This window comes from Pteronotus mesoamericanus, unplaced genomic scaffold, assembly GCF_021234165.1.
Source record: "Pteronotus mesoamericanus isolate MK-2021 breed Mesoamerican mustached bat unplaced genomic scaffold, CSHL_Meso_final contig_20, whole genome shotgun sequence".
Lineage (NCBI taxonomy): Eukaryota > Metazoa > Chordata > Mammalia > Chiroptera > Mormoopidae > Pteronotus > Pteronotus mesoamericanus.
The window spans coordinates 100,100,629-100,125,891 of NW_026555085.1; the positions used below are offsets into that span (position 1 = coordinate 100,100,629).

Below are 25,263 nucleotides of genomic sequence, written 5' to 3' on the forward strand. Positions count from 1 at the left end.
CGAGTAGTTTCTATGTGTACGTTTGTATGTCAGCCTGACTTTTCAAAGCAAGTGGTGGCCACATATCCCTAGAAAGGCCATCTCAGGAGCTGCGCTCTCCTCTGTCTCTCCCGTCCAGGTAGCTCTCCACCTTCTCTTGGCCCCGTCAGCTCAGGATGGCGAAGAGTAAGAGCAGCTCAGCGTCTGTGGGTTCGATTCCAGGAGCACTTTGACATCATTCACCTCCTTTACTGCTCACAGCTCCTGCTGACTCATGAGAAAGTAGATTGCAGGGCTTATGTAATGCCCCAGGTCACGCAGTTCCTTCCCCAAATCCAGTGTTGACTTGACTCTGAAACGCTGCCTGTCAGGACAGAAGGGAGGGGTCCCCTCGTCCCCCTCCTCATCCCCTGCCCAAGCTATAGGAACCACCGCCGGTGACTTGAGGATCCAGATAATCACAGCTTCAGTAAGGAATACGGATGACTGAACCCCAAGCTGATTACATCTTCTGGTGGAAACGTTGTTATACAGAGCTGCGTTAGATTTGGTGGCACCAAATTAAATGAGATAATACATGTAAAAGAACTTTATAAAACTATTCCAATACTCTCTTTGTACTCTGGCCTAGGATCTAACCACTTTTCAATGAAAGTACTGAATTTTCATAATACAGTATTTAAGCATTCTCTCTTATACTTTTTAAAATCAATTATTCTTAAAAACTACTAGGTCACTTTATTTTGCTTGAGACAAGTGTGCATGACCTTCTTTGCTTAAAAGAGCAAAAGCTTACACGTGGTCTCCCCTCACTTCCTGGCAGCGCCCCATCATCTCCATCTGCTGGGGCCACCGGGACTCCAGGCTGCTGATGGCGTCAGGGCCAGCCCTGTACGTGGTACGTGTGGAGCACCGGGTGTCCAGCCTGCAGCTGCTGTGCCAGCAGGCCATCGCCAGCGCCCTGCGAGAAGACAAGGATGTCAGCAAGTTGGCCCTGCCCCCCCGCCTCTGCTCCTACCTCTCCACTGCCTTCATCCCTACCATCAAGGTAGCGCTTTCCTCCCTTCCTCCCTCCTTCCAACTCCCCCTCCCAGCCTTGCAGAGAGGAGGGCAGTGACAGGGAAGACGGCTGAAAATCCCAGGGCAAGAGCACAGAGGTGTCTCCCCTTGACAAGACAGTCTGGGTGGAGAAGGCGTGTGCCCCCGAGACTCGCCGCGTGCGGTGGCATTAGCTTTCTCATGGCACAGGCAGTGCTCCGGGCTTGGCTGCTGTGCCATCCCGATGGTCAGTCTGTCTGATTCAACCCTGACTTCCTGGCAGATGCTGCCATTATTGTGTAACTTTCTCCATGCTACGTCTGGAAATGGCCAGGATCGAACCCCAGCCCCCTTTTAGGGCCCGCCATCCTCACCACTGTGCTGAGGAGGAGCAGCCCCCACCCAGCCGCGGGCTGTCGGCCTTCTGTATCCTGATTGTAACTTGAAAACTGCTCTGTGTTTTACGATAGTTTGTGGTATGTATCTGCCAGGGGCTGTTCACGTCCACACCTTTAGCCTTAGGTCATTTCCTTTTAACCTTAGGTTCTTTTCTGCATTCTTTTCTTTGTATTCTGTTTCTGCTTCTAAGTATTAAATTGACTTATCGCTTACTTTTTACCTGATCAGAGTTTTAGAATCTTAGGTGATTTTTTTTTTCAAGTTGCTTTGCAATCTTGCTTCTGCACCAATAATTCTCAACCCAGCTGCACGTTAGAATACCTGAGGAGTTTTCAGAAAATACACGTGCCTAGGCCCATCCCCCAGAGATTCAAATTTCATTGTCTCAGTTGGGATCCTCCTGGTCAGGTGTTTTTTTAAAACCTCCCAGGACGTTGTGACGTCTGCCCAGCCTTATAAATTACGGCTTCATCCCGAGTAGTTAGCCTTCCCCAGTGAGGCTGCCGGGAGTGCTCTCTGACAGAGTAGCCAGTGAGCTGACACGCTCTCCTCTCTTTTCGTGTCCTACCTCCAGCCCCCGATTCCAGATCCCAACAACATGCGGGACTTTGTCAGCTACCCTTCGGCTGGCAACGAGCGCCTGCACTGCACCATGAAGCGCACGGAGGACGACCCAGAGGTCGGCGGCCCATGCTACACCCTCTACCTGGAGTACCTGGGTGGGCTGGTGCCCATCCTCAAGGGACGGCGCATCAGCAAGCTGCGGCCGGAGTTTGTCATCATGGACCCCCGAACGGATAGCAAATCAGGTGGGCTCCCTCCCCGCCTGACGACCCAGTCGTCAGGTGTGGTTCCTGACAACCCATGCAACGAGAATGCCCATTTTTGGAATGCGAGCCTGTGTGGGCTGGCATGGAACCTCCTCAGAGCTACTCTGTTTCCAAAATCCTATTGAAGTTAATGATTCTGGAAGTGTACTCTTTGATGGGGCATTTAACAGCTTTCCATGAGGCTTGCAGTGGTTGGGGCTTTCGGTGAAGGGGAAGCTGGCACAGGGCTCTGGAGTGATAGCTGCCCCTTCCCGAGGAGGGTGTTCAGTGAGCGCCTGGATGTGCTGTTGAGATGCCCTGCACCCCAAAGAGAGGTCAGTCTCTGTCCCCTACCCCCACGAATGAAGAATTAAAACCCCCAAACCGTCAGCCTGCTCCTCAGCCTTCTGCTGCAGTCCTGCTTCTGTCCCTCACTAATCGACTGGGGACTGCTTTTTACGTGGTTACCAGGGAACATTCCTTGCTCATTTGTAAAGATCTTGCCTGGTGAACAAGTCGTTCCTTATAGAATCCTCCCCTCTACCTGAGCATCATTACTCAGGTGTCCTCCAGGTGCTCACTGCACACATGTCTCTGCAATTCTGCTTTGTGAGCCTCCAGAGGGAAGGACTTTGTCTTTTCTGTTTGGACTGACTGTGCCTGCCCAGTGTCCTTAGCCAGTGACTGTCGAGGCTTGCATGTGCACCAACACAAACGTTTTGCCACTCCCTGTGAAATTTTGCTCAGCACCAACAGCAGAATGAGCGGCACTGTCCTCTGTGCCTGTCGTCTGTCCGTTGAGCTGCTGGGATCCTGGGAGGCACACAGCAGTCTTCCTGGGGCTCTGTCTTCCCCTAAACCTTGAGGACCTGGGGGGAAGGAACCGGGGCATCTCTGTGTCCCTGGGGCCTGGCAAGCGCCTGGCCTAAAAACAACACAAATTAAATGGGGTCTGTTTGCATTACTTTACACTCGCTCTTTCCACCTCTGAACTCCCATTTACTCTCCCTCCCAGTAGACTGGCCTTTGCTCCTCGCTGTGTCCCTGAAGCCACTGTGATGTGTGGTATGACCAGAGTTATCATGGTGTCACGTGCAGTGGGCTCACTTGGGATTTTGATGTTTTTTGTCTTTTTTTTTTTTTTTTTAAGATTTATTTATTTTTAGAGAGGGGAAGGGAGGGAGAAAGAGAGGGAGGGAAATATCAGCGTGTGATTGCCACTCGCATGCCTCCTGCTGGGGTCCTGGCTCGCAACCCGGGCCTGTGCCCTGACTGGGAATTGAACCGGCGACCCTCTGATTCACAGGCCAGCATTCAATCCACTGAGCCACACCAGCCAGGGTTTTTTTGTTTTGTTTTGTTTTCCTTCTGACACATGTGATGAACAAGTACCAAGAACAGGGAGGCTGAGTAGAAGAAACGGAGGCTGGTAGGGAGGCAGGTGGAGAAGAGGGGAGGGGGGACTTGGAAGGAAGGAAGCAAAGTGAGAAAACCAGAAGGGCAGTGGATGTGAACTTAAAAGGAAAATGTGGTTTTAGGGGACGGAGGAAGAAGGGAAACCAGGGGTGACTAGAGGTAACTGAGGAGGGTTGATGGTTAGAAGTGACCAGAGAAGGGGAAGGATGTGTGAAAGGTAATGAACCAGAGCAGGCATCACACCTTCTCATCCAGTGTCATTGTTGCTAAGGTGCCTCTCATGTGTCCAATTTCGTGAAACCTACACTTGCATTAGGTGTTGAAGGGAGCTGCTATGAAGCGCCTTCCTCTGTCCCCATGGGTGCATACGCTCCCACTAAAAAATTGGGCAGAAGCAGCAGGCAGGTGTGCCGTCCAGCATGAAGGCCGGGATAGGAGCCTGCCTTGGCCAACCGCCACAGCACCTCCTCCTCAGTGTTCATTTTATCAGCTCACACCAAACACACCCTGACTCGATTGCTAACAGTCTTTGGGTGGGGAGAGAGGTTTTATTTTTGTAATTAAAAGAACAGAAACATTGTAAAGCAGAGCATATCAACTGTACGCATTCAGTGCTCTTTGTACATGGTCCTTGAGTCTCATGTGGTCGTGAAGGAATGCCAGGTGTCTGCTCTCAAACAGTAATCCCCTTTGCATGATAAGACAGCCTAGCATTTAGAAAATTCAATAAAAAAGTCAAGATTTAAATACCTCAAGACAAAAATAGAAAACATGTCACAAGGCAGAATATGACTAATTGCCAACTGAATGGTATATGGAAACTGGTTCAGGGGAGGATAAGATTCCAGCCTCTGAGAAGCCAGGAATTTCTTTCTTTTTTCCTAAAGATTTTATTTATTTATTTTTAGAGAAGGAAGGGAAGGGAGGGAGAAAGAAAGAGAGGGAGAGAAACATCAGTGTGTGGTTGCCTCTCGCACGCCCCCTACTGGGGACCTGGCCCGCAATACAGGCACTTGCTGTGACTGGGAATGGAACCTGCGACTCTTTGGTTTGCAGGACGGTGCTCAATCCACTGAGCCACACTAGCCAGGACAGAAACCAGGAATTCCTCGCGGGGACAACCTGATTAAGTCAAACATTCATATCCCTGCAGGTCACCTGGGATGCTCTAGGCCTGCCCCTTACGTCCCTCCATTTGGCAGGGCTGGGCTGGGGCTTAGAAGTCTGCAACTTAGTGGGTGCCCACGTGACTTACTCTCTTATGTGTGAGTTCCACTGTTATCAGAATCCTCCAGGTAACTCAGCAAATGTGTTCCTCAAAATTACCCAGGATGTATTTTTGTAATAGCATGAATCCCAATAAATTTTTTGGCAAAAACCTACAAATTTTCAAAAGGAATCTTTTGTCAGAGCTTGCTATGGACTGAACTATGTCCCCCTTCCCGCCCCCCAAAATTCACATGTTGAATCCCTAACCCCCAGTGTGACTATATTTGGAGACAAGGCATTTAGCCAGTAATTAAGGTTAAATGAGGCCATAAGGGTAGGGTCCTAATCCAGTAGAATCTGTGGCCTTAAAAGAAAAGGAAGAGCAAACGATCTCTTTCTCTCTCCACGCATACATGCACACAGCAAAGAAAGGCCGTGTGAGCCCAGAGCAGGAAGATGTGTATCTGTGAGCCTGGAACCCAGCCCTGTAGGCACCCTTATCAGCCTGTGTCATCGCAGGAGCCATTTCCACATTCTCTCTCTCGCGCCCTCCCTGTCCGTGTGTATGTGTGTGATGTTTCTCTCCTATTTGTTCTGTTTCTCTGGGGAACCCTGACTAACACAGATTTTCATACTGAGAAGTGGGGTGCTGCTGTAGCAAACACCTAAAAGGGTGGAAAGCAGCTTTGGGACTGGGTCATGGGTAAAGGAAGCTGGAATGAAGAGTTTTCACGTGCATTCTAGAACAATGGTCACTAGGGAAGTTTCTGGTGAAGACTCAGACAGAAAGGAGAACCATGTTATTGGACACTGGAGGAAAGTGATAATCCTTGTTATGAAGTAGCAAAGAACTTGGCTGAACTGTATTCTGGGGTTTTGTGGAAGGTAAAACTTGCAAGCCAATGAAATTGGATTTTGAACTGTAGAGATTTCTCAGTAGTTCTGAAAGAGTTGCTTTGTTCTTCCTGACTGCTTACAGTAAAGTGAGACAGGAAGGAGACAAATTGAAGAAGGAATTGTTAAAAGGAACTAGAACTCGAAGATTTGGAAAATTCTTACCTATCCATATAGGAGGAGATGAAACAAGGCTGTTAGTTGTCCTGGATTTGAGGGAGAAGTAGGGGCAATATGCTCTGGACAGAACTGTGTCCTTTCAACTTCATATGTTGAAGTTCTAACCCCCAATATGACTCTATTTGGAGGTACGGCTTTTATGGGGTAATTCAGGTTAAATGAAACTGTAAGCATGGGGTCCCCGTCCAGTATGATTGGTGGCCTTGTAAGAAAAGGAGAGATCTCTCTTTGCCCACGTGCTCTAAGGAAGACCATGCAAGAACAGTGTGAAGGCCGCCACCTGCAGCCAGGAAGAGGGCCCTCAGCAGGGCCTGCGGTGCCAGCACCGGCTCTCAGGCCCCCAGCCTCCCACGCTGCGGTTTAAGCCGCAGATATGCAGTGTTTTGTTATGGTGGCCTGAGGAGACTAGGAAAGAACTTTAAATATTTTTAAGCAGTTAAAACTGCATTTAAAGACTTTTTAAAATTCTAATAATATATCTGATTCAGGTCACCTATTTTGAAAAGCCTTCAGTTCAACCAGATGAAATAAGCATATTCTTGAAAACTGACAAAATTGGGACGTGAGACCCCACATAGTTTAGTGCAAACTTGGGTTCTTCGACAGCCATCCCAATTTATATTTTTGTACAATTTGGACATTTGTTCCAGAATTTCCATAATAAATTGATGACATTGCCACTGTAGAACAAAGAGGCACATCGGGCACCAGCCCTGGCCTCCCCGCCTGTGGGTCTGACATGGTGCGTTGTGCTGATGACAGGTGACAGACAAGCAGGGCTCAGGGCGTGCGCTCAGAGAGCAGTTGCCTTGTCTCACCTGTCACCCTTTGCCCCCTTTACGTCGGTTCTGTGGAGAGGTCCTCACTGTGCTCTTAGATAAGTGGTTCTCAGCCCTGCCTGCTCATGGGGATCCCCTGGGAGCCTTAGCTCACCAGTGCCCACCCCCACTCCCCAGGATTCTGCAGCAGGCGGCATGGGATGGAGCCAGGCAGCAGAGCAAAGGCCTTGTTTTCCTCAGGAAGTATTTATTGAGTCTCTGGAGTTGTTTTCATCCCTGCAGTTACAACAGAAGGCAAGACAGGCCACTCCTTCCCTCATGGAGTTCACATGCTAATTGGGGAGACAAACTAGAAATTAGCGGCACGTGCTTCTGTCTTCTCCCCACTCACATTCATATGTTGAAATCTTAATGCCCAGTTTGACTGTAGTCAGAGGTGGGGCCTTCGGGAAGTTACTAGATCATGCGGGTAGATGGACCCTTTATAATAAAGAGGTTAGTACCCTATTAAAAGAAGCTCCAGAACGATCCCCAGCCCCTTCTGCCATGTGAGGACACAGCAAGACGTCCGCAGTCTGCAACCCGAAGAGGGCCGTGACTCGAATCCAGCCACGCCAGCACCCTGACCTCAGAATGCCAGCCTCCAGAGCTGTGTGAGATCAGCTCTGTTGTTTATAAGCTACCCAATATGTTATAGCAGCCCAAAGGGGCTACAGCGTGAGTAATGGCAAAAAGCAGTGGTATGGCAGATAGCACGTGCGGCATTAGCAAGAAGGTCGGGGGTAAGTGGATGGTGCCTTACTGAATTTCCTCAGGTTAGCGAACTGGCTCTGTGTTTATGGACGTGTGGAAGCATTGTGTGGCCTTGCGTGCATGGCTGAATTGTAGCCAAGCTTCCTCTGATCCAGCAACTCCTAAATTAACTAATATGAAGCGCTGCTTAGGGCATGTGAATTAAGCCTTTTTATTTGATTAAACTCTAAGACACACCACTGTCGCTTGCTGGAGCCATGACTCGTGCCTTCAGACTCGGTGGGTGGTTTATGAAGGGCCGATGTAGTAACACAGACTGGGTGTCAGCCAACCTCCTTCCACGCTGCGTGGCAAGCTGTTCTGCTCTGCCTCCAGTGGCCTCAGAGAGGCCCCTGTTCACAGATGTCACCTCCGTATGCTCAGACATTTAGAGATCAAGTTGGATTAACAAACTCATCCTTTCAAATGTAAACAGACCTTTTGACCGGTAAATTCATTCTCCTATAAATTATTTTATTGAGATTGAATGAGTCATCTTTTTTATTACCTGGGGAGGTTCTTGGAGCCGTGAGGGAATGAGGCTTTAGTCAGCAAAAACAGAGTGATTTTTGAAGAATGAGGTGCTTTCAGTGAGGACAGACCTGGGGGCAGGGCCAAGCAGGGATCTGGGTGGTGAAGCGGTGTGAGGGTGTGTGAGGAAGGGAGGCGGCAAAGGAGAAGCGATTTCACGGAGGATGTCAGGCATGAACTTCACCTGCGTAGCAGTTTTGTGATGGCCCCACCTCGGTGCACATTGCCTTCTGCGTGGACACTCTCAGCAGAATCCAAGCTGCCCTCAAAGTCCCGCCACACAGATCTTCCCTTCAGCCGTCGCCAGCAGCCCCGTCGTGGGTTAGCTGAGCCCCCACTGGCAACCTTGGGGCAGTGCAGCAGCTGTTCTGCAAGGCAGACATAAGCAGCTCCATCAGGTGCCCAGTCTAGAGCATGCCCAGAACCAGCAAGGGCCTGCCCAGGTCCTGGGGCAGAAGCAGGTTCTTCGGGGAGTCAGAGTCAGTAAGTCCCTCACTCGGGTTCCAGGCGGCCAGCAAGCCTGTGACACCTGCTATGTCATGAAGATGACCATGAAGCCATTTTGGTTTCAGCTGTTGGAATAGTGAAGTGCCAGACTATTTTGTACATTCCAGGGCATTAAAATACCATGCCCATTTTGATCAATGTAGAAATAATTGCTTGCTTTTGCTTAGAAAATGTAATAGCATAAAAATGTCAAAGGAAAACAATGCTTTACTCCTTTCTGTTTCACCTTCTAGACTTAAAATGATGGCCTGTAGAGTCAGTCTGTCTTTAGTTTCTAGTAATGATCATTGTTAGGGTCTGATGTCACTTCCCTTAAACTTGCTGGTTGGTGTCTTACCAGATGAAATCTATGGGAACAGCTTGATTTCTACTGTGGTCGACAGCTGCAACTGCTCGGACTCCAGTGACATCGAACTGAGTGATGATTGGGCTGCCAAGAAATCTCCCAAAGTCTCCCAGGCGAGCAAATCACCCAAACTCCCACGGTAATCTTTCTCCTCAGGGCAGTCGCCCCTCTTTTGTGTCCCTGGACGTGTGCTTGTGTTGTGCCTGCAGCAGAGTCCCACCGAAACCGACACCAGGAGAGCACAGGACCACGTCCTCGCCTCTCATCTGGAAAGCCAGCCTGCAGGGGTCACAGCTCTCCTTCCTCCTTTCTTTGGGACAGAAAAAGATACCCAGTAGGAAGTTTGCTAACCTCCAGGACTTTAGGGGTCAGCGCTGGCGGTGGGTGGCATGGAGTGGCCCGAGCTTCCTGGCTTCCTTGTTTTTCTTCCAGTTTGAGAAAAATTAGAAAAAGGTTTTATAGTATAGGTAATGTGTTGAAGAGAATGCCAAATTCAGTGCCTCTAGTGCTGTAATTGGGGAAGAAACAGTAAACCAAAGAAAACTTTAGGCCCTAAAGGTTTGTTTTAGAGAATGGCGAAGGGCTCAGGGTAGGTGGAAGGGGGGGGGGTGGCGCCGATGAGAAGCATAGCCTTTCTCATCCTGGCTCCGCTCCCCGCAGGCTGTGTGAACAGACAAAGCCTGAACTAGACCAGGGTCCTTGTCTGTTAGAAGTTCATGGTGGACCAGATCTTTGCTAAGACCCCTTCCAGCTCTAAATTCTGTGGTGCTGTGCAGGATGAAAGTACAATTGGCATGCAGATATGTACCTGCCCAGCTCATAAACACGCAGTTCATTCAGTACAGCAGTGCATTCACCACGCAGCGGAAGCTAACAGGCCCTCACCTCAGACAGCTCCTGTGCCCTCCCGCCTGGTCACCTGTGCTCTAGGGTAATCGCTATTCTAACTCCTGTCACCATAGATTGGTTTTGCTTCCTCTTGACCTTTACGTAAATGGAGCCAAACAATATATACTCTTCTTTTGGTTGGTTGGTTGGGGTTTTTTTTGCACAATATCATGATTCTGAGATTCACTCATGCTGTTGTGTCTATCAATAGTTCTTCCTTTTTTGTGCTACAGAATTCCGCTGTAGTGAATATACTACAATTTGTTTATGTCATTTACCAATCCACGGGTATTCAGTGGTTTGCAATTTGGGGCTATGATGAATGAAGCTGTTGTAGACGTCCCTAGACACGTCTTTTTGTGGACACATGCATGTGTTCATCTTGGGCATGTACTCAGAAGGGGAGCTGCAGGGCAGGGGGTAGACACGCGTTTGGCTTTAGTGGAAACTGCCAAGCAGTGTCCCTGGGTGCCTGAGCCATGGCGAGTCCCCAGCAGCGGGGCCTGAGAGGGCTGGCTGCGTGCGTGCTCACCTGCAGTTGTGTGGCCCTTTCTAAAAAGGGAGTTCACCCATTCCAGTGAGTGTGCAGTGGTGTCCCATTGTAGTTTAATCCTAGTATCTCCAGTGATTGATGATGCTAAGAAGCTTTTTATATCTTTATTGGCCATTTGGGCATTTTCATTTGTAAAGTGTCTGTTCAAGTCTTTGGCCCATTCTTTATGGAGCAGTTTTGCTTATATTGAGTCGTAAGATTCTCTATTCTAGCTGTGACTCACTTGTCAGACATACCCTGCCATATAGCCTAACGCATACATGAATTTCTGTTATGGTTAGTGTTTTTGTGCCCTATTTAGGAAATCTGTGTCTACTGTGAGATCATGGGACATTCTAGAAGCTTTATAGTTTTAGGGTTCACACTTAGATCTCAGGTTAATTTTTGTGTATAGTGTGACTTAGAGGTAAATGTTAATTTTTTTCTCATGTAACTATCCAGTTGCTACAGAGATCTGATTGATTTACTTTTTCATCATTGTTCTAAGCCTGTTAAAATTACAAATAAAATTATGAACTTTCCTACACTTCTGTAGTGTTTCAGCTTTTCCTATTAATACTTAAGCAGAGAGGACATTTAGCACATTAAATAACTAAATCCTTCACCATCTAAGGTTTCTAGATGTTGCTCTCCCCATAGTGAGGCCTCCTTCCTTCCGTCCTTCCCTGCATTGATCCCCTGCACATAGCAGGCAGGTTAATCTCTGCACACAGAGCTTTGACCACCCCAGTCCCGCTGGCCTCCTTCCCCATGGGCATGCAAGGTGTCTTATCAGGCCCAACAGTATATGTGAGGCTTAATGTTTTTCTTTCCTAGAATGTCATCAGCCTCACCGTATTCATTTTTATAACACTCTTTGGGTTAGACTGGCATTAAGCACATATGTCCCCATGTTACAAAGGAACTGAGGACCGCAGATAGAACAAAGGATCAAAAAGCAGCAGCAGAACTTTTGTTCCACTGATTTCTATTTAAAAATCACAGGCATGAAATTCTAGGTAAGTCTCTTGAAATCCAGATGTACTAGGAATTGTAAAATCATTGTGGCTATAAGGTGAGAAATGACTTCCCAACTGCCATTTCCCCAGGACTGATTCTGCAAACCCCTGGCTGACAGCATGTGGACATCTCTAAATTTATCTTGTTAGGAGAAAGTGAAAGATAGTTAATTCTCTGAGGTTCCTTACAGATGACTCACTTGATCTGATCTCACTTGATGTATTTTAAAATGTTACTCAGTATAGAATTCTGTCCTTCCATTCTCTTGTTCATATAGCAAAAGCAAGCGGGAAGGACTTGGTTCAATTAAGGGGCCTGGCTCCTAAGAATGTGACACCCACGGGTGACTGCTGGGAGGTGAAGGGGAGTGCCAGGAGTGCCTGCCTTGCTCTGGGTGCCCAGCCCTCCTGTGGGTGCTCGACCCTCCTGCCTCGTCTCCACAGGATCAACCTTGAGGCTCGGAAGTCTCCCAAGCTGTCCCGGGCTGCTCAGGAGATGTCCAGGTCCCCGCGGTTGCCCATGCGCAAGCCCTCCATCGGCTCGCCCAGCCTGACCCGAAGAGAGTGTCCCTTTGAAGACATCACTCAGGTAATGTCTGGGTTCCAGGTTGGTCCCATGCACTGATGCACCGCGGTGCTGCTTCCCCTCCCCAGTTCATGCATGGTGGTGGCCGGGCCCTTGCTACCCACCCTCCATGCCTGTCTCTGCAGCTCCAGACACTGGTCTAAGTAACTAGAGCCCTGTTTGTCCTCCTTATCACCCCTGCCGCCAGGCAGGCCAGTCACCTCTGCTCCACGTCCCACGTGACACCCTTGCAGCCTCAGATGCCGCACCCCTCATGCCCAGGCGGCAGAGCCACCCCTGCCTCTGCCCGCCTTTGTGCCTTTGCTCTGCCTGGGTCACTGGAAGCCTCCACGCTTCCAGACCTAATTTCACCTCCTCCAGGAAGGCTTCCTTCCCAGATTCGGCCACAGAACCTCCAGAGCCTCTCGTGACTTCTTGTACGCAAGCAATTACCTGCCTTACCTTCTCCGTTAGGGCTCAGGGTCTTTGGGGAGCTGTGCTCCACTCCACTTCATGATTGCCCTTGCATACACACATGCAGGCACGGGCACAGGGATAGCTTTCTAAATTCTTTTGCCCTCCTTGACCACGAACACAGATGATTGGGTAGTTTCATGATGGTGTCAGTGCAGCCGACATTTCCAGGAGAAACATCAAGGATGAAAATGGATCCAGAGCCAGATACCCTCTCCAGTCTGGTGATTATGGGGATGGAGAGGTGAAGGTAAATGAGCCCAAAACCCGTTGTGGCCTTTTGAGCCAACACACCGGGATGCATCTGCTTTTCACTCCCAGCCTGAGGAGCACAGCTTGGTGAGACCCCAGTTACAAGCAAGTGCCTGCCATGCTGCAGTTAGCCTCTAGTCTTCAGAGTGGTGGACTGATGTGGGGAATGTGCATTTCCAGTTAAGAACACTTGTGGCTTTTCAAACAGTAAGTGTTTATTTAATAGGAAATATGGAAATAGTGATGTTTATTTCCTTTTTTTCCTCCCACAGCACAACTATCTTGCTCAGGTTACGTCTAATATCTGGGGAACCAAATTTAAGATCGTGGGCTTGGCGCCTTTCCTGCCAACCAACCTCGGTGCAGGTAAAACCACATCCTGTTCTTTGCCTGCTGTCCCAGTTGGAACTCAGACTGGAAAAAAAAAAAATTTCAACCTTCAGTGGCCTAAAACAGAAAATGAATCGTAGACATTGAAGATTAGCATGCATCTTACCTCCAAACTTTGACTCCAGCCACTGTGACGTCACAAAAAGTAGAATAATCACTCAAATTGTTTTGTTTTGTTTTGGCAGTGGTGCTTTAATTTTTTTGAAGTATCATCCCCAACTTATAAAAATGATAGAAATAGTCAAAATCTCTATCAAAGCTATTAGAGGCTACTGGTTATTTTAATTTCTGGCCTTCCACTGTTGGCAGGTTTTGGTACCAGTGTCTTTAGTTTCTTGAGTTAAAAGAAATTCCTGAAGAAAGCATTAGACTATAAAATGTTGGCTGACTGTGAGCACAGCTTAGTGGCGAATCTTTATAGATGTCATTTCTAAATATCAAATAAATGTCATGTCCATGAAAGTTTGGGCCAGTGAGGAAAATGTGGAAGCAAGGGAGTGCAAAACTGGGCTAGAACCCAGGACTTGCACTTCTGTCTCTGCTCCGGATGGATGGAGCGAGAAGGACTGGCTCACCCTGGTTGCTCAGAGACAGGGCAGTGTGAAATAGCAGGAGGCCCTTTTCAATGCACCTTCACCCTGATGCGCACATCCTGTGTGGACCCAGGAGTTGTATTGTCCAGTCCCCCCACCCCTGACCTTGCTAGGCCACCTCATCATTTAATATGCACACGTGTCTCTGGAAAGCCAGCTTAGCCAGGCAAGGTTCACCTGTGGCTGGTGGCCCCATCTTGAATGTGCTCTGTGTAAGCTACTAGAAATGAATTTTGAAAAATTCTGAATCTGGCTCTAAGTTGTTTCAAACATTCTTAGATCCTTCAACATAAATGATTCTTGCAAATCATGTTATGAAGACCCATTGCTATATCTGCCTCTTCAGAGACTTACTAGTGCTGCATTGGATTCTCCATTTGAGGTTTACTAGCTAGTAGAAAAAGAGAATAAAAATAAAACATAAAACTGAGCTAGGAAATAACAGTAAACTATCCCTGTACATAATGCAGACAAACCTTAGAATATTTTCAACCACCTGCAAACTCTGATGACCACAAAACCTGCTTCTCAGCTATTCAGCAGTGCCCTACTGATGTATATAGTTGATTCTAATCCTCACTGTGCGTGCAGCATGGTTGCCCCCCATCAGTAAGCTCAGCACTTCACCATCTGCCTCCGGTAAACACTGAAGGAAGGAGGGGAGATGAGAATTGACTTAATGGGTCTCTTCATTCTGCCCTGTTCCTTGGCTGCTGGGTAGATCCTCAAGTAGGTCAGCAAGGGCCTTCAGATGAGAGGGACTGTAGGTGCCTCTGAGCAACGTGTTGCTCCCGTGTGAGGAATCTTGACTGCTTGAGACACAAGCTGTCCATGGGACTGCAGGGAACTGCTGTCCTGATCACTGATCTTCCTAAAAAGAGTGTTTTGGCTGTAACTATTCGCTTGTCAAGGTAAAAGAGTTTTCCACTTGATTCTCCTGAAGAAATGAAATTAAGTCTTGGATTCTGGAAGGTATATTACATACGGCACCCTATTAAATACTCTTTGACGCTCCTAGTGGGTTTAAAAAGTAAGTGCTATTCACATACTGGATAATTTGTTTCCTGCAATTAAAATAATTGGACCATATAATTTTTTTCATTTTTAATTCATTGTATTTCTTAATTTTTTAAATATGGAATAAATTCAAAAGATTTAAAAGAGTATAGTACAGTAAAATCTCTCTCATTCTCACCCCCAGCCACCTACTTTTTCCCCCTGGAGACAACTGATAACTACTTTTTTAATTCTTCCCGAGTTGTTGTTATTATTATTTTAATCCTTACCCAAGGACATTTTTTCATTGCTTTTTAGAGAGAGGAGGAAGGAAGAGAAACATCGACGTGAGAGAGAAACACCAATTACTTGTAGCCACCTCCAAACCCCCCCTCCCCGCCCCCGCCATATGCACCCTGACTGGGAACCAAACCTACAACCCAGACATGTGCTGTGACTGGGAATTGAACCCACAGCCTTTCAGTTTAAGGGATGATGCATCAACCAACTGTGCCACACTGGGCAGCGGCCGCCTGAGATTTTTTATTTCACTCCTCTTTGTTAATCTGAATGATGAAGAATAGTACTTTAACACATTAGCTCTTAGGCTATATTAATACTCTCTTCTGTGGGCAAGAGAAGAGGGCACATGAATAAGACCTCTAACAACCACTGGGCTGGAACACCATCTACCTCAGTGCATACCAGTCCTTACAAAGGACTTCAAAAAAGAAGGACTGCTGGGCCACTGGCACGCTGGCAGGGAGCCGCCAGGCCTCGGGGTTGGGGCCCTGGAGACAGAATTTGGCTTTATCCTAACAAAACAAAAAACACAGTAGTAATAAAATAACTTCTGCATAGTTCACAGGAAAGAGCATTGAACATAAAAGTTGACAGGCAGTTTCATCCTGATTTTAATCTGCTGTGAAATCTAAATTCTGATTCATTATTTTTGAACTTACTTTGTCTCCTCTAAGGTATTTTAGTTGAAACCTGGGTTTTCTCTTAAATATCCCTGTTGATCAAATTGAATCATAGTGTTTAAAGAAACCACGTGGAAGTCCCTGATAAGTCTGTATACCGATTATGAAATTGGAGAAGTCATTAAGACAAGAATCCAGCCTTGCAGAGAGGCAGCATTTCACTGCTGCCTGATCCCTCTGACCCTCATCTCATAGCTGCTCTCAAACAGCTCCTCCGTTGCCCCCGGTTGCCCTGAGCTTGGCAGTCTGGTTAGCTCCACTATTTTCACTCAATTATCCTTCTGATTTACATATAAGGTTCTTTTTTTAAAAAAATATATCTATCATGCCCCAGCTCATTACAAAAAAGAATTTACAGGGTTGTTTTTTTTTTGACATTTTGAGTGTGTGGTTCAACAGACAAACCATTGGCAAAGTGGCTGGGCTAGACTGACAGTTTGGTGTCCCTGAACCCAGACTGTGGCTGGGGTGGCCAGGCGCACCTGGGGATCGATGGAGAGCTGTGCGGGCCTGTCTTCTCACGGCAGGACAACCGCTGCCCCTTTCTCTTGCTGTGACCTTGTTGACTCCTAGGCTATCATCCCCCTGTCTCTACTGACTGTTCTTCCTCCTCCCACCAGTAATCTATAAAACCAGCCTCCTGCATCTCCAGCCGCGGCAGATGACCATCTATCTCCCAGAGGTTCGGAAGGTTTCCATGGACTACGTGAGCTTACCTGTCTTCAACCCGAATGTGTTCAGTGAGGATGAAGATGATTTACCAGGTGTGTTCACATGCATTACCTAGTTGGTCAGGAGCCCTTAGTGGGTTGTGACAGAGGACAGAGTGATTGTTGCTTCACAACCTCTTTGGGAGCTTCCCAGGAGACATCTGAAATTGGCAGGAAGAGACCAAAAAAAGAGGCAGGCCACTCCAGATGGGCAGGTGGTGGTTTCAGTGAGCAAAGGAACGTACGAGGCTTGTTTGGGCAGCTATAAGACTGGCAGATTTCCACATCCACTGCCAGAATCTCGTAAGTTTATGTGGAGGCCCTAACTGGAAGCAGTCCCATACACCATCCAGATAGTCAAAGCCATATTGTTTCAAGGCTATATCCTTACAGTAGCTTCTGGAGTGGAAAGGGCGAAGAGAAAGCCCATTCCAGGGACAAGGATGAGGGTGGGGAGCGGCCAGTTGCCCAGGTCCAGCTCTCAGGTCAGTTGGAGGTGGCCCCATCTCCTTGGTGATCTCCAGCAGGGTTACAGCATGCCAGTCTGTGCCTGCTGCCTCTGTTTGGGGAAGGTGTAACTTCCCAGTGAGGTTGGTCGGTGTGGTGGCATGACACAGGAGAAGGGTCACATGCTCTCAGTCATTTGGAGAAGAGGGAAGCTACCACAGCAAAGACGACTAAGGTGGCCATGCGCTCGTGTTCACAGAACACTTGTACCACTTCGTTTTATCCTCACAGTAATCCTCTTAGTCGTGCGCAGATACAGAGGTTCAAGAACTAATCGGGACCAATCAGAGGACTGCACCCCAGTCTTGCTGACCCTGGGCTAGCCCTCATCCTTTTACTCCCTGCTCAGACCAGGGCATCAATTGAGTGATCCCGTGGTGCCCACAGAGCCTGGTGTAGAGGCAGGAAACCTCTACATTTAAACACCTCCCAATGTGGAGCAAATATCTTCGTGTATAGAAGCCTAGTCTGAGTTAAAGGTAAAATCTGGTACAAATTTTTAAAATCCCAGCTTACAAATTTTCAAGTATCTATAATGATTTCTAGTGGGGGATCCTATTTTGATTAATAGATTAGAATGATTTCTAATTAGTCTGCCAATTACTTGTATGTAACTATCCTCGAAAAAGTCCACCTTCAATTTTATAAATACTAGAGAGACTCCTCTACTTACATCTGAGGCAGGTCCTGAAAGTCTCTAGTTTCTGAGCCAGAGGAACCCCACATCGTCCTCTATCCAGTTGTTCTTGAACAGAGAGCCTGTGGTCCTCGCCATGGGACAGGGAGGGACGTGCACCCCTATTTAGGCTCTGAGCTTGAGGGAGTAGCTTCCCTTCTCTGAGCCCAGGTTTTTACCTGTCACATGACAGGTTTTTACCTGTCACATGAGCCATCACAGGGGGAACCCATGTGCCAGAGGGCCACAGTCCTAAAGAGAGAGGTTTGCAACCACATAGACCTGCAGCGGGACAGAGCCCCACCCACCTGAGCTTTATAGCAGGTCCCCTGCTGTTTCGGAATCTCGAAAGTGGAAGCCTCTCTTACATGGTCCCCTTAACGCCCTCCCTGCTCTCTAAAGCTCAGCTGTTGCTGCTGCTGCCACTGCCGTTCCTGTCTATGGTCACAGGGAGAGGAGGGAGCGTTTTGTCTCAGGACTGAACCTAATGCTGGTGACACACACAGAGACTCTCCCTCCGCAGGGAGGAGGCCTGCCGCAGCGTCCCACACAGAGGAGAGGCCACGGGGAAGGGGGTCTGAACAGGGACAGTAGAAAACCTGAGACAGGGCCCAGGTCCATGCAGCCCAGCAGGAGTCCCCCTCACTAATGGACCCCAGGGAGGGTGGCGTCTCTTCCAGGCACCAAGGAGGGCATAGCCTCTGAGGAACCAGCTGGCTTCATTCTGTAGTTCTGGTGAAAGGCCAACCAGCCTTTATAATTACTCTGTCCGGTCCTATTTCCTGCTGAGTGCTGGGTGCCACCCAGCACTCAGAGGCCCAGGTGAGCAAGTTGCTGGGTGGGCCCTTCAGACAGGGCAGTGCAGCGTAGGGGCTCCAAGCACTCGCCGGTGTCAGCAGGTCATTGCCCAGGTGCGCGCCGCTAAGTTCCCACCACACACAGGGTGTGTTTACAGAGTTTTAGTCAGTGTGGCTCTGCCTTACGTACTGTTTAAAATGCTAAAAAGCAGATAAATTAGGTACTGAGCTTTCTCCTAATATGCAGATTTGCTGAGGGTTCTTTTCATTGGTTTCTCTACTCCATTTTACATGGTTCTATTTATAGGAACCTAGTTTACATAGGACTAGCAAGTGTGTGATCTGCTGCAGGCACATCCCACGTTGACCCATCCCTTACCGAGGATACACCTACTCGGAATGTCATGAGTGAAAACCGTCTTTGAACAATTAAGTATCCGCCATGGTGCCCTTTGAGCACATGGTGCCCTTTGAGCACATGGTGCCAAACTGAGAAGGCTCAAGTGTAGCCACTGAAAAGCCCTGACAGTGCCTTTAGCTAACGGTCAACAGCAGGTTGCCCTGCAGGACCCACCGGTTGCCAGGGTGCCCTTCCAGAAACACCAGAGGAACATGATGTAGCTTGTGTGAGCTGTTGAGCTCTCCCCAAGCAAAGACAGCTCCGTCTATAGCAATTGCATTTTGCATGCAAAAGACTGGATGAGTTGAGAGAGATTGCTTATTGAGACCCTTTTGGGGCACCCTTTTGTAAGCGGCATGTTTTCCTCCCTTCCTTCCAGGGACGGGAGCCTCTGGCGTGCCTGAGAACAACCCGCCTTGTACCGTGAACATCCCCATTGCGCCCATCCACAGCTCGGCGCAAGCCATGTCGCCCACACAGAGCATCGGGCTGGTGCAGTCCCTGCTGGCCAATCAGAACGTGCAGCTGGACGTCCTGACCAATCAGACCACAGCCGTGGGGGCAGCTGAGCATGCAAGTGAGAGTGCCAGCCAGTACCCGGTCTCTAGTCGCTACTCCAGCCCTGGACAGGTGATCTTCGGTGGCGTGGAGATGGGCCGTCTGGTCCCGAACCCCCCGCAGCTGCCGCTGCCACCGCCGCCCCCCACACAGGGGGCGGTCCAGCTGTCGGTGGTGGAGCTCGGAGACCGCGAACATGAGCACCTGCCCAAGCCCACCAAGGCTCTGCGGCCGGCACAGCTGACTGCCGAGGGGGACGCTGTGGTATTCGGCGCCCCCCAGGAGGTCCAGGTGGCCAAGTTGAACCCCCCACCTCCTTACCCAGGAACCATTCCCGCCGCGCCCACCACCGCAGCGCCGCCACCCCCGCAGCCCCCCGTGGATGTGTGCTTGAAGAAGGGCGACTTCTCACTGCACCCTACCGCGGTGCATTACCAGCCACCCCTGGGCTACGAGAGGATCACCACCTTCGACAGCAGCGGCAACGTGGAGGAGGTGTGCCGGCCCCGGACACGGATGCTGTGCTCCCAGAACACCTACACGCTCCCTGGCCCGGGCAGCTCGGCCACCTTGAGGCTCACTGCCACCGAGAAGAAGGTGCCCCAGCCGTGCACCAGCGCAACCCTGAACCGCCTGACGGTCCCCCGTTACTCCATCCCCGCTGGAGACCCGCCCCCCTATCCTGACCTGTCCGGCCCACTTGCCCCAGGCCGGATGGCGGCACAGCGGCTGGACAGCGGGCTCATTCACGCCACGCTGCGGAGGAATAACCGCGAGGCGGTGCTCAGAGCTGCAGTACCAGCTGAGCCCCTGCGGGCCCCGCCGCAGCACCCGGCCTTGCAGCACCCGGCCAAGCCCAAGGGCGCAGCGCAGTTCCCTGCGCGGCCGCAGGCTGCCCTCTACACCTGCAGCCAGTGTAGTGGTGGAGGCGCAGCCGGCAGGCCGGAGCCAGGCCCGGGGGGAGCACATGCAGTAGGCGCCTCCCCGCTGGCCTCGCAGTCGTCCTACAGCCTCCTGAGTCCACCCGACGGAGCCCGCGAGCGCACCGACTACGTCAACTCGGCCTTCACTGAGGACGAAGCGCTGGCCCAGCACTGTCCGGTAGAGAAGCCCTTGAGGCACCCCCTGATGCCAGAAGCTGCTGTGGCTGTGAAAAGGCCACCTCCTTACCAGTGGGACGCTGTGCTGGGGGAAGACATTTGGGTGCCTCAGGAAAGGACAGCGCAGACTGGAGTGCTGAACCCCCTGAAACTGCCCCCTCTGGTGGTAGGTCAGAGCCAGCACCTGGATGTGTCCCGAGTGCCCTTTGTCTCTCCTAAGTCTCCCACCAGCCCTACTGCCACTTTCCAAACAGGCTATGGGATGGGAGTGCCATATCCAGGAAGCTATAACAACCCTCCTTTGCCAGGAGTGCAGGCTCCGTGCTCCCCAAAAGGCACCCTGTCACCAACACAGTTTGCACAACAGGAGTCTGCTATGGTCCTGCAGCCGGCCTACCCGCCCAGCCTGTCCTACTGCACCTTGCCCCCCATGTATCCTGGAAGCAGCGCGTGCTCAAGTTTACAGCTGCCACCCATCGCCTTGCACCCCTGGAATTCCTACAGCGCGTGCCCACCCATGCCAAACCCCCAGGGCCCTCTCCCGCCCAAGGCACACTTGGTTGTGGAGAAGCCCCTCGTGTCCCCACCACCCTCTGACCTCCAAAGCCACCTGGGTACAGAGGTGATGGTAGAGACCGCAGACAACTTCCAGGAGGTTCTGTCTCTGACGGAAAGCCCAGTTCCCCAGCGGACAGAGAAGTTCGGAAAGAAGAACCGGAAGCGCCTGGACAGCCGGGCAGAGGAAGGAAACGTTCAGGCCATCACTGAGGGCAAGGTAAAGAAGGAGACTCGGACTTTGAGTGACTTTAATTCCCTGATCTCCAGCCCCCGCCTGGGGAGAGAGAAAAAGAAAGTGAAGAGTCAGAAAGACCAGCTGAAGTCGAAGAAGCTGAACAAGACGAATGAGTTCCAGGACAGCTCAGAGAGTGAGCCCGAGCTGTTCATCAGCGGGGATGAGCTGATGAACCAGAGCCAGGGCAGCAAGAAGGGCTGGAAGAGCAAGAGAAGCCTGAGGGCAGCCAGCGAGATGGAGGAGTTCAAGTGCCGGAAAGCCAGCGAGAGGGAGGACGGGCGGCTGGGCAGCCAGGGCTTCGTGTATGTCATGGCCAACAAGCAGCCTCTCTGGAATGAAGCCACCCAGGTATACCAGCTGGACTTCGGGGGACGTGTGACCCAGGAGTCGGCCAAGAACTTCCAGATCGAGCTGGAGGGGCGGCAGGTAAGGGCATCCCAGGGCCGGGCCAGAATCACGACTTCCTGGTCTTGGCAGGTCTCTCAGGGTTTTTCAAACCAGAAGGAGGGTCTCAGTGCTTTGGGCTTTGAGGAGCATTTTTCAAAGGCCACCTGGGAAATGTGGAAAATAACTGATCCTCTTAGATGGGGCCAGGCCAGTTGGGGTTGCCATGGGCGTGGACTCACCCCCCTTTCCGCTGTTCTTCATTAAATCAGTAGTCACCGGTTACCTCTTTATGCCGGTAAATGTTTCACAGCTGAGCCATGTAATAGGGTTTAATTATATTCCTTTTTTTTATTGTATAATTTTCCCCCCTACACATAATGATCACCCAGTTATTTGCTTATTTCTCTGTGTGTGTATTGTTAAGTCATTCCCTGGTTCGGTGGCAGGATGTAAGTCTCCTCTTGGTACAGTTAAACACAGTGGGCAATTTGTCAGCTCTCCCTGCTCCAATCCATCACTTGCTGTAGGCCTGCTGCAGAGCTGTTGTTCTGGACTGCCTGTCTCCACCACCCTGGGAATTCCCTTCACCTCTCATATTTAAATCTCATTTTCATTAACTCACACAGCAAATACTCATCAAGTACCTGCTGTTCGCCTGGCAATCTTCTAAGCAAGGAGTCGGCAAACTGTGGCCCACAGACAACGGCTTCTTCTTTTCATCAAGTTCTGTTGTAACATAGTCATACCCATCCACTTAAGTATTCTCTGTGGCTGCTTTTATCCTATAGCAGCTGAGTTAAACATTTGTGGTAACCCTTGCCCGTAGCTCAGTTGGCTGGAGCATCATCCTATACACCAAAAAGTTGCTGGTTTGATTCCAGGTTGGGTCACATACCTAGGTTGTTGATTTGATCCCTGATTGGGGCATATACGGGAGGCAACCAATTGATGTCTCCCCCCGCCCTTTACCCCTCCCTCTACTCTCCTTCTCTCTGTGTCTAAAAACCAATTTTAAAATTTTTTAAAAATAGAAGAAAGATCACAAATATACGTAATACACAGTTGCAGTTATGAAATAGTCCCTGGAAGTACTGAAATGATAGAGGAAAGCGCTCTGGGGAGGCGAGAACAATAAGGTGTGCGGGGTTTTGTTTCTCTCAGCAGCAACATTGACAATGGCAATTGATATTTCTCTTCAGCCTCTTTCATCTGTAGATTTTATTTCTCCTGTCTTTTCCTTGGTGAGGAAACCACTTCATTTGACCTGTGGAGTTTCCCTCACCTTGAATTTTGCTCATCTTTCCCACTGTGTTGTTTAACATGTTCCTCTGTTCCTTTGCTTCTGACAAACTCACAATCAGGTGTAGCAGCCTGCCACAGTCGCGGTTGTTGGCAAACGCACCTCACAGACTGTGCTTCTGCCTCTGTCAGGAGCTGCACGGGCCTGGGTGCGCAGTCCCGCCTCGTTTTCCTCTAACGTCTGTGCTTCAATCCCCGCCTCCTCCACAGGTGATGCAGTTTGGAAGGATCGACGGTAACGCGTACATCCTGGACTTCCAGTACCCCTTCTCCGCCGTGCAGGCCTTTGCGGTTGCCCTGGCCAACGTCACCCAGCGCCTCAAATGAAGAGACTGGCTGGGGGAGCAGGAATTAATAAAGGACCCTTTTCAGAGAGGCCTGATTGCAGGCAGAGGCTAGAGGGGCCTGCCTGGGGCCTGGGTGTCTGGGGGACCAGAAGACAAAGCAAACTGGAAAATGTCAGGCCCGAGAGAGGGCCCTGATCTTTAGCATTGTCATTCGTTTGGGCTTTTATTATTCTTTATTGTCTGTCTTCTTTCTTTTTAATCAAACAAAATAAAATAGAGGAGAGTGGTATGTGGGAGCCAAGGTGCCAGGCACCTGGTGTTTTTTTAGAAGCCTAGTTGCTTGTGGTAACTTCCACTGGGTTTGCTTCTGTCAGCTGGGGACAAGGGGCCCTTCAGCAAGAAGACAGGCTGCCTTACTCATAGCCTGCTATTCCTTTAGACATAGGATGTGCATTCTTTTTGTTCTCCACAACATCACTAGTGTAGAAACAAAAAACTTTTTTAAAAAACAACCAAAAATTCTGAAGGTACAGGTTCTTTTGGGGGGCAACGTGATTCACACATATTATGTCACTCTCCCACAGGTGACGTGGTTAATGAAGGTATTTTGGCAAACGCACTGTTTGACTAATAAAAAATAGGCTTTTTATGGGGGTGCTCTTACCAGGTATGAACACGATGTGCTCCTGATGATGAGGGGGAAGGGATGGCAGGTGAGGAGGAAACTCCTGCGCGTGCACACATGGGCGATTTACGTAGGGTGGCTTGAAATCGTTCAAGGGCTATGCTCCTCTCTGGAGGATGTTTACATTGAAGACTCCACTAGTTTTATAACATGTCAAAATTCCATAGGTTTAGTGCGTCTGACTGGAGATGGTAGGAGACAGACGTGGACCGGTCCCAGCATGTGGCGGAGGCAGCGGTTTTCTCAATGAGAGCCATGGCGAGTCACTGGGTGCCCGCTTGCTGACAAGTAATGTTTATTCCCTCTTCCCCTTTATCATTGAATCTGGAAATGCGACTATAAACATTATCCTTCCCATCGGACAGCACTGTACTACACTTCTTCTGAAAACTCTGACGATACTGATGTGAAGCACTCTTTCTTCTCAGCTACATTAAAATTCAATTGACCAGAAATGTTTTTCAACAGATTAGAAATGTAAGCAAAAAAATCTTAAGCATTTGCCAGGGTATGAAGAGAGAGAGCTACATTCAACCCTTCCACAGAAGTCCCATAATCTTCCCTAGGAAAAAAGTTGCTTATTAACTGTGTAGACTGTTTACCAAGGAGATGAACCACTGGGACAGCAAGGTTAAAATTAGAGTATATAAAGCAGTTGGCTGACAACTGTTAATTGCAAAAAATCCGCTGAGATTATCTTCTCCCACCTCACTCCGTCCTCAGGGGACACCTTGGGTGGCGTTCAGCCCTGGTGGCAAGACTAGCTTATTGTTTTTGGTCATCGGTGTCTGTGATGTTGTTTAGGGCAGGAGCACAAGAACTATCCTAAATTTGGGTTTTGTTTGAAAACAAGTGGACAATACTACAGAAAATCATTTTTTAAAAAATTTTCTAATTCCCTGCTTTGACTTTAAAATACTTTTTAAATTTCCTGTTTTGGTTGAAAAATTAGAGAAGAAATTATCTCATCTCTTTCCCAGAGCAGGATGCTATCCGTCACCCTCCACTCTCTCCAGCCTCCAAAGAAACACAGATGAGGTTTTTAAATAGGGTGAGGACATCGCCCAGCTGGTGCCAGAGCTTCCCATCTTACATTTCAAAGTAGTGAACCTGATTCTTTGGTGGGTAAATTCTTCCAAAAAGAATGTAGCAGTGTATTCAGATTTAAGTAATTCTTTTATGTGAGTTTTTATAGTTTGAAATGATGTTTCAGTGGTTACTATTAGTTGTGCAATATGGTTATAGCCTAATTCTAAAATAATTTAAATGCAATTCTCTGTTTTATTGTCCAAGAGAAAATTATTTATCTTGCTTTAATAGTGTTCTTAGGAATTCCTCTGTTACTGTGTACTGGTGAGTTATGCCCATATTATTATTTATTTAGAAAAATAGTTTCCTTGTAACAACTTATTTGGTAGTAGTATATTTTGCTGTAAGAAATAAAGAGGCTATGATAGGGTTTTTTGTTTTATTTTTTCCTGGATTGATTGTAA

General features: G+C 49.0%; 1 protein-coding gene across 3 annotated transcripts in view; it reads left to right on the forward strand.

Moving 5' to 3' along the window:
- The window catches only part of TULP4 (TUB like protein 4), a 192,075-nt gene extending 166,812 nt beyond the window's left edge, over window positions 1-25,263 (forward strand). For all 3 annotated transcript variants that reach the window (XM_054570169.1, XM_054570170.1, XM_054570171.1), the window contains 8 exons: window positions 803-1,027; window positions 1,991-2,225; window positions 8,874-9,018; window positions 11,763-11,907; window positions 12,882-12,975; window positions 16,192-16,335; window positions 19,041-21,538; window positions 23,009-25,263. In XM_054570169.1, coding sequence (XP_054426144.1) covers window positions 803-1,027; window positions 1,991-2,225; window positions 8,874-9,018; window positions 11,763-11,907; window positions 12,882-12,975; window positions 16,192-16,335; window positions 19,041-21,538; window positions 23,009-23,125 — 3,603 coding nt within the window. In that variant the 3' untranslated portion in view covers window positions 23,126-25,263. The remainder of the gene's footprint in view (window positions 1-802; window positions 1,028-1,990; window positions 2,226-8,873; window positions 9,019-11,762; window positions 11,908-12,881; window positions 12,976-16,191; window positions 16,336-19,040; window positions 21,539-23,008) is intronic.